Genomic DNA, 9,367 nt, shown 5'->3' on the forward strand with positions numbered 1-9,367 from the left:
TATCGAGCATAAACCATTATGTGTGCGTTTCATCCCAGTTGTCCAGCTTACTACACCTGCCCGGGCCTTTAACCCCTTCCCTGCTGTGATCAGGAGTTGGCTTCTCCGTCCTCTATTTGTTTGGAGAGCCGAGAGAGGAGGCTTTCCCAGGTAGAGTCGACTTGCTCAGCTGTGAAGATACAGCATCTGAGAAATGTGTTCCAGTTCAAAATATTTATTGGAATGACAAGCCCATACAAGCCATGCCAAATCATTTTACAGCCGTTCAGAATAAGGCCCTATTGTTGTCTCGCAGAGAGTCTATCCCAGTGCGGACGAGGCGTGACAGAACAGGCACGGGAAAAATGCCCTGATGATCCGGGACACCGAGCTGACAGCACGACCACCCGGGGCCACACGGGGCCACCAGGCCAGCACAGAGCACCTTTACTAAGGAATCTCAAGCAGCAGTCAAGCGGTGACTCGACATTAAACGCACAAGAGACGATTGATGCATCTTTAAATACGCATGAATCACGTCCAGGCTCTTTTGTGAAGTTCCACATAATAGCGCTGCAATAGATTTAATCCGCACACACCCTCCCCCACGCAGGGTCTGACATTACCCCCTCAGGCAGCTGAAGGATTCAATCGGTACAGTAAAGCATGCGAACTGTGGCGCTTATACAGAAAAGCCAGGGATAAGCCTACACTTAACATTTGTTTAGTTTCTAATGAAGTGGTTAAAAAATATTTAAACAAGTACAAACAGCAACGAACATATCGCTGCGAACTGTGCAGACTAGTAAATCGGTTCTGTGGGTTTCAATGCAAAATGGTAAACAGACCAGCATTATGCCACCCAAAGGGTATGGGTGGCATACCTTGTGAAAGTGTGGCAGTCTGTAAACACACAGCGGTGCTGTAGGGCGCTCTGCTACATTTACATCCTCAGCTGCAAGGACTAGAATCTACTAGAAACTCTCCTAAAGTAAGGAGATTAAGGGGGACTGAAATACTTTTTTAAGGTACAATTTTGCGTTTTGCTTTGTACAACCGAACCAGTTAGTGCAAACAATAGGCCATCTGTGTATTGTTTGCACTAAACGGTCTGTGTTCATGATTATTTATTTAGTACAGTGCAATACATGTGTAATAATAAAACTGCTCTGCTAACCAGCTGAATTTGTCTCCTAATGCACACCAGGGCTGGCCAACCCTGTTCCCGCAGAGCCACAATCCTGCGGGTTTTACAAGTCGCCCTAAATGATCAATGACGGATATACCCTGAACACACTGAAATTGTGACTAAGATCTGGATTTAAAAAAAGCACCGCCTCCCCTGACCCACGGGCACGCATTCACGGTGCCGGGCTGGTCCCTGCATCCGCTGCGCAGTTTGCGGGTCTCTCTGAACGGGACAAAGAGGGGGAAGAGCCCGGAGCACGACGCAGCTCCGCAGGCGCCAGCGCTGCGCAACATCTGGACCGCGGCTGCACAGATGTGAGACAGGGGAGCGAGGAGGCAGTTTGAATCGCGGAAGGCAGGCAGACAGACAGGCAGAGCATCCATCCAGTGCCTTGGTAGTGAGGGTGCTGACCGTGCAGGGCATGGCACAGAAACAGAAGAGAGATGGACAAACCGAGAGGAAGACGGAGAGAGAAGAGTCTCTTACCTTCATCAGGATCACAATCCAGACCTGCAGCACAACCTTCTGCATATCCATGGCGGCCTGTCTGTGGCGGGGCTCCGGGCAGCTTCTCTCTCTCTCTGCCACAGGACACAAATCCAGGTTTATTTCAGGGTTTCTTGCGCTTCTTCTCCTCCGCCTCTTGGCGTATATGTGCGTTTCCAGCGCAGACTCGGCGACACAGGCTGATCTGGCCTTAACTGAAGTTAAAGAAACAAACACGACCAGAAAAAAATAAAAACTAAAAAACTTCGGGGGAGTTGGATTGCTAAGTGGGATTCCTAAAAAAAAATAGGACTACACCAATGAATGAATAAATCAAGTTATCCACGAGTGTGCAGTTACGGCAGCGGGGAGCAGTGCGCAAAGGAAAGCGCCTGGCTGGGGGTGCCGCTCAGCCCGACAGTCCGGACGCGGCTCTTGTGCCTCAAGGGGAAAAAGGTTTACCCCATAAAGGTGCACAAACGCAGAGCTATTATCCTCGCTTCTGAGTGACCGTGTCCACTTCTCCAGCTTTCCCCTCCTTCCCACTCTCCCTCTCTCCTCTCCTCTCCTCTCCTCTCCGGTGGCCAGCTGCGGAGTGCGGCGGCCCGGGGTTTTAAGTCTCCCCGCCCCGCTCGGCTCACCTCCTCCTGCCCCCAGACCCCCGCGTCACACCGGCTCCCCTCTCCGCCCTCTGATTGGCTGCCGCCCGGGAGCGATAATAAACCCCATTTGAAACCAACGGGAGCCATAAAAACGACTGTCTGAAAAGAGGAGGAAGAAGAGAAAGAATGAATGAAAGAAAGATTAAACGCATCGGAAGGCCCGGTGCATTTTATTGGTCTGCATGAGAATAACAAGTCTTACTTTGATGAAACCCAACATTTCCGTCCTGATGGTTATCTTTCAGCAAACACGTTTTTCAAGATTCTCACTGATTGTACTGTTACATATGGAGGTTTTATTCTAATATTGTTTTATTTGAAGTATATTTTATTTATATAAAGAAACCGACTTCCATGGAAAGATGGATTTGTTCCATCTTCTCAGAATGTAAGGATTTAGAGTTATGATAATGTTTTAGGTGAGGGTTGCATAAGGTTAGGCATAAGGTTGTCTGTATGTGACATAGATTGGGTTCCTAAGGGTTAACTTCCAACAGGTATTCATGGACCTTATTTGCAGACAGACACATTCTTCTCTCTCTATGTTAACACAATGTGAGAATTACCTTTTTCATTTTTCTCAAGTGAATACTGGCTCCACCTTTTTTAAACTACAGAGAAACCTGTTTGAATGAAAATATATTACTACTACTACTATGCTAATAATAATAATAATAATAATAATAATAATAATAATAATAATAATAATAATAATAATTAAAAAAAAAAAATCAAGAGCAAGAACAATACAATCAGGCTTGAACGATCAACTTAGTGATTCAGACATTCACACACACACACACACACACACACACACACACGGTGACTTACCTCGTAAAGCTCTGCGATGGCCTTGCAGGGGGTCTGGTATCTGCAGAGGATGACAAATGGAAACATCCTCCTGGATACAAAAGACAGGGCGACTTCAAAGGCCTGGAGACAGAGAGGGAGAGAGAGAGAGAGAGGGAAGAGAGAAACACAAAAGAAATGGGGGGTGGGAGATCACAGGAGTACCGGGAGCAATTGAGCTCCCTCCCCTGCTGGGAGTAGGAGCCTGGACTGACAGGTCCGGAGAGAGGCAGGGGGATGAGCAAAGCATCTCTGTGCAGTCTAGAGGCTGGAGGGAGCCAGCCAGGACAGCTGAACACCCCCTAGTGGGCGGCCCCCCGCTGCAGTCTGAGAGAGACCGCTCAATCACAGCCCCGCCTGACACTTAAACACTCTTTCTAATTTTGCTTTCCTTTCCTTTTTTCTTTGCTTTAACCTAAACCTCCATGGCCTTGCACACATACACACTGACATATACATACGCACTGTCCTTACCATGAGTATACGTCAGTAACCACACTCATATCATCATCCTTTATCGTTCCACTGCTGGGTAAAGGCCTCCCCAAGATGCTTCCCTCTTGTTTTGATCTACAGCGTCTCTTTTCAGGGTCACACCAGCAATGCGTCTGATCTCATGCTCCCATCTTCTGTGTGGTCTTTTTCTTGGTTGTATTTAATCTCATCGGGTTTCCATAACTTCTCTGTACCATCCCCGATCTGTATAATCGTATAGGCAGACGTATTTCATACATATTTCACACATACATACATACATTCTGTTGTCAGATGTCAGTTGTCAGAACTCTTCAGTGTTTTTTGGTAAGTTTATGCTGGGTCAGTGGTTTCGCAAGCATGAAAAAAAGGATGACGATTTTGTGGAAAAGAAAATGCACAAATAAGGAAAACGTCATAATATTGCATACGGGTCTGTTTGAGATGATTGCGCTTCTCATGGTCTATAGGCAATGCTGATATCTCATAGAGGTAGTAGGAGTAGTAGCAGTAGAATTAGGAGAAGAAGAAAACAGCAACAGCAAAGGAAGTAAAGCAGAGACTGGAATGACAGCATAATAGCCTGGAAGGGGCAGTGGTGCTGTGTGGCTCTCTGACTGGCTCGTGACACTGAATCATAACTGCCCCCCTGAGTGCACATTTGAAATACCTGGAGTCGTGCCAGCTGAGCCACATCTGGAGTAACCCCCACATCCCTCAACTCCCCTCTCTCCTGCTCTTGCCCCATCATAGCTAAGAGAGTCTGCTCTACAGAGAGGGAAAGAGAGAGAGAGAGAGAGAGAGAGAGAGAGAGAGAATGAGAGAGTGAGAGGGGAGTAGAGGGGAATATAAAGAGACAGAGAGAAACAGAAAGACATTATTAAGCCCAGATATTAAGTCATCGCCTCTGTGTGCCTTAAATCAGCTCTCTCAGATTACCACTCTGGCATTTCGGTGAAGGGAAAATGTTTCTGTGCCGCTGGCCGGGTCACTGGTAGCGTCTCACTGGGAGGCAATCAAGACCAGGTCTGACTGGGACAGTGACAGGGCATAGAGGGGGGTGATGAAAGGGCAACAAGGAGGACCGTGACAAGGAAAGACAGTAAGGGCACAAACTGTAGCGTTCCTGGGCACATTTACCATATTCAACTCTGATAAAACCACAATTCGGGGCTTTAGACCTGGATAGTGGAGGTGTGCTGCAGTGTAAAACCCAAGGGGCCAATACACACAAAGTTAGGCAACTTAATGGAACCACTCCGACATTTATTGCACTGAGGTTAACAGCGTAGCTCTGCAGCTGCCAGTCTGCTCTCTCAGTTCATGCAGCCCTTTATGATTGTGCAGGAGCTTCAGAAACAAACAGGAACCTCAGTGCCTCAGTCAGATGCGTGTGTGTGTGTGTGTGTGTGCAATCGCTTTGATTCACAGCCTGACTGTGTGTACATGTTTCTGTGGAAGTGTGTCATTAAAAGCCAGAATGAAATCAAACGGGGTTGCAAACACTGTACTATTGCACCGTGTCAAATCATGTTAAGGAGGCAAGCAGGGCCATTGAGAGGGGGCGTCTGGGGGAGCGCTGTCTCGGACTGGGAGTGTGCCGTGGCCAGAGAGGTGGGCGTGGGGGAGGAGGGTGGACTGTGTTGGGGGGGGGGCGGTTTTTAGCAGGGCCTGTTAGCTTATTGCTTTACACAGAGTTTTGTCTCCAATTCAGCCCAGTGTGTCATTACTGCTCCCTACTGTGGGGGCCCTCCCTTTCCTGGAAACAGCCCCATTAAACAGTCCCAGAGGAAGAGCGAGGGAGAGAGGGGGTGGGAGAGAGAGTGGGAGGAAGAGAAAGGGGGAGAGGTAACCCCCCAACCCCCAATTTACAGTCTTGCTTGCTCTCTATCCCCCATCCCACCCCACCCCACCCCCACCTCCTCAACCACCACCCCCTTAGCATCAGCATTGTGCAGCATTCCACATGCAATCCCAAAGTTCCTCACAACCCTTTCCCCGGATAAGGGCGTCTGCTAATAAATAAATAAATAAATAAATAAATAAATAATAATGCAATTTCTCACAGCGACACGGCACTGAGACGCCCTCCCTGCACTCAGTACAGCTGACACGGCCTGTCAATCATCACACAGCCTCCCATCCACAAAGTGTCACTGTCTATCTGTCGGTCTGGCAGGCATGTGTGTCTCTGTCTGTCAGGGTATCTGTCCTTCCGTCTGTAAGTGTCTGTGTGCGTGTTCTGTCAGTGTCGCTCTGTCTGTCTGTGTGTGAGTCAGCCTGTGTGTGCGTCAGTGTGTCTGTCTGTGAGCCCGGAAGCCGCCATGCCCCGGGCGTGAGGTGGGGGGTGGGGGCGGTTGCACAGAGGGGATCCCATCTCTCTGTGTAATTGCCAGTGATGTGGTTTCTCTGAGTGGCCAGGAATGGAGTCGGATTCCTCTCTCACCCCAGGCCTTCCCACACTGTAATTACTGCACAGACAGTACTGAGAGAGAGAGGGATAGGGAGAAAAGAGAGAGAGAGAGAGAGAGCAAACTAAAAGATTCCAAATCCCTTCTAGCTTCTATCACCCAATTCTACACATATACAGAAAGAGGGTGTACAGTGCCGTGAAAAAGTATTTGCCCCCTTCCTGATTTCCTCAATTTTTGCATGTTTGTCACACCATACAATCTCCATACAAAATGTAATATAAGACTAAGAGAATCCAAGTAAACACAAAATTCAGTTTTTAAATTATATTTTGATTTGTTGAAGGAAAAACGTTATCCAACACCAACTGGCCCTGTGTGAAAAAGTAATTGCCCCCCTGAATTAATAACTGCTTGCACCACCTTTAGCAGCAACAACTGCAACCAAACATTTCCTATAATTGGAGATCAGTCTTTCATATCGCTGTGGAGGAATTTTGGCCCACTCTTCTTTGCAGAATTGCTGTAATTCAGTGACATTGGAGACCACTCAAAAATCCTACTTTTGTTTCTCAGCCATTCTGAGGTGGACTTACTCTTGTGTTTTGGATCGTTGTCCTGCTGCATAACCCAATTATGCTTCAGCTTCACATCATGGACTGATGACTGGACATTCTCCTTCAGAATTTTCTGGTAGAGAGCAGAATTCATGGTTCTTCAAGCAAAGCATCCCCACACCATCACAATACCACCACCATGTTTGACTGTTGGTATGATGTTCTTGTGAAATACAGTGTTTGCTTTACGCCAGACATAACGGGTCTTCTAAGAAGTTTCACGTTTGACTCGTCTGTCCATAGAACATTATCCCAAAAGGCTTGGGGGTCATCAATGTGCTTTTTTGCAAATGTGAAGTTTCTTTTAGTCAGCAGTGGTTTGTGCCTTGTAATTCTCCCATGAATTCCATTTTTGTGCAGTCCCTTTCTTATTGTTGAATCATGAACGCTGACCTTAGCTGAGACTAGAGAGGCCTGCAGATCTTTAGATGTTTTCCTGGGTGTTTTTGTGACTTCCTGAATGAGTCGTCCCTGAGCCCTTGGAGGAATTTTGGTAGGCCGGCCACTGCTGGGAAGATTCACCACTGTTCCAAGTTTTCTCCATTTGGAGATAATGGCTCTCACTGTGGTTCGCTGGAGTCCCAGAGCCTTGGAAATGGCTTTGTAACCCTTTCCAGACTGATATATCTCGACTTTTTTTTTTTTTTTTTTTTCTCATCTCTTCTGGAATTGCTTTTGATCGCGGCATAGTGTTCTGCTTGTTGAGACCTTGTACCCGACTTCACATCGATGGTAAAGTCCTATATAAGTCATGTTTAGATTCAACAGGCCTGGCAGTAATCAAGCCTGGGTGTGTCTGCTGTAATTTAATCCAATGATCATTTAAATTTGGTTAAGGGGTTGATTGAGTAACAAAGGGGGCAATTACTTTTTCACACAGGGCCAGTTGGTGTTGGATAACTTTTTTCCTTAAATAAATAAAATTATCATTTAAAAAACTGAAGTTTGTGTTTACTTCGGTTCTCTTAGTCTTATATTATATTTTGTATGGAGATCTGAAACCATTCAGTGTGACAAATATACAAAAATTGAGGAAATCAGGAAGGGGGCAAATACTTTTTCACGGCACTGTATATATGTGTGTGCATGTGCGTGTGTTGTCCAGAAAAGTACACACCTTCCCCTGAACACTGACACTGGGGATGCGGCACCCTGAGCTGCCAAGGGTCCCTCAGGCTCACGCTGTTGACAGGGCCCCGGGCCCCGCTGCGTGCGACAGCAGCTTCGCAGGGCCGGCCTGAGCACAGCGTGCTGAGTGAGAAGCAGGTCCCTTTGCAGCTGCTTCCTGTTAATTAGAGCGCTGAGAGGGAGGAATTAGCTGTGGTACGGCACAGCACAGGGCTGCGTTCAAGAGCCTGACTTTAAAGAGAAAGGGTGGGGAGAGATTTTTTGACAAATTATGTATTGTTGAATATAGTGTGGAACTCAAAACATCTTTGAATTGAACTGAACAGAATTTTATAGAATGGCAGAAAGAGAAAGAAAGAGGGAGAGTCAAGTGCCTCCCAAAGGTGCTCTTTTGGATTTCATTAGCCATCCAGCAGACAGGTGAGAATGTGGACTGAGGTGGATTACTCTGGCAAGTTGATGAGTTGAGTTAATGTAGTGAAGGAGCTGGTTATAGGAAAGCCCTGCACAGTGCAGAAGTGGCCGGGCAGGTATTGGACTCCCCTGTTCATTGTGATCAGAACAGTTCTGGTCTCTGGATTTGTACCAGAGTGGAGTTTCTACAAGGCCTCCCTCTGCTGCCTATTCTGCAGACCTCTCTCCTCCCTCCTCCCTCCTCCCTTGGGATCCTGCGACTGTTTTCCATATAGCCAGAACACCCCCCCCCCCCCCCAAATAAAACCCTCTTCTTCTCACTGGGTGAACTTTATACCCTGACACGCACTCCAAAAATGCACAACACTAAATCTGTGGGGCGTCCTACTCATCCTGTGCAGATGTTGCCCAGCTGTGAGCTCCGCAGCTTCACTCTCGTCATGCAGACGACTCTCAAGAGTACGGCGCAGGAGAACAGGGATAGAAAACCCTGCCGAGCTTTCTGGGGAGAACGCAAACCCGAAGACACTGTGTCTCCCCCAGGACAGGAACTGCACAACCGCCTGCCCTGCAGCCTCTCTCCCTTTACTGCACAACTCCCAATCTCACAACATGGAAGGGCTGCATTCTGGTTCTGGAGCTGTCAATGACTTTCCTAACTTAGTTAGTCTATCAATTAGACACATATACAATTATCTTTAAGGCTTTTACAGCTGATAGCTTTTGATTTGAGGTAGCAGTGACTTATGAGATTGTGAAAAGAAGTTCACTCATAGACCAATCAGAGCAGCTGAATTACAGGAAGCTGGTTTGGGAGACACTCCGGTGCTCCAGGGACAGAGTTTGGAGAGCCCTGTTTTATAGCACTGGCCTTTGAGAGAAACAGGGCTAGGTGTCAGTCTGCCTGGGGGCTATGAACACACACACACACACACACACACACACACACATGGGGGCTGGCCAGCAGCGCAGAGATAAACAGAGCGGTGTGAAGGGGCCGTGTTAACCTGCAATAAAGAACAACGGGCTTCTTTAAGGCCTGAAGTGGGGGGAGGGAGCTGCAGATTGTTGTTGCCTCCCAGCGGGGGATCCACACTACAAACGATGGCCGTGCAGACCCCCTGAACCCCCCCGAGTCGTCGGAGCAGGCGGAGTTAC

General features: G+C 47.6%; 1 protein-coding gene across 1 annotated transcript in view; it reads right to left on the minus strand.

The window, feature by feature from the left end:
* The window catches only part of nradd (neurotrophin receptor associated death domain), a 14,166-nt gene extending 11,921 nt beyond the window's left edge, over positions 1–2,245 (minus strand). Inside the window, exon 1 of the mRNA XM_066690882.1 lies at positions 1,655–2,245. Within this exon, the coding sequence (XP_066546979.1) occupies positions 1,655–1,705 (51 nt within the window). The 5' untranslated portion in view covers positions 1,706–2,245. The remainder of the gene's footprint in view (positions 1–1,654) is intronic.
* Between the last annotated feature and the right edge of the window lie 7,122 nt (positions 2,246–9,367).

This window comes from Amia ocellicauda, chromosome 18, assembly GCF_036373705.1.
Source record: "Amia ocellicauda isolate fAmiCal2 chromosome 18, fAmiCal2.hap1, whole genome shotgun sequence".
Classification (NCBI taxonomy): Eukaryota; Metazoa; Chordata; class Actinopteri; order Amiiformes; family Amiidae; genus Amia; species Amia ocellicauda.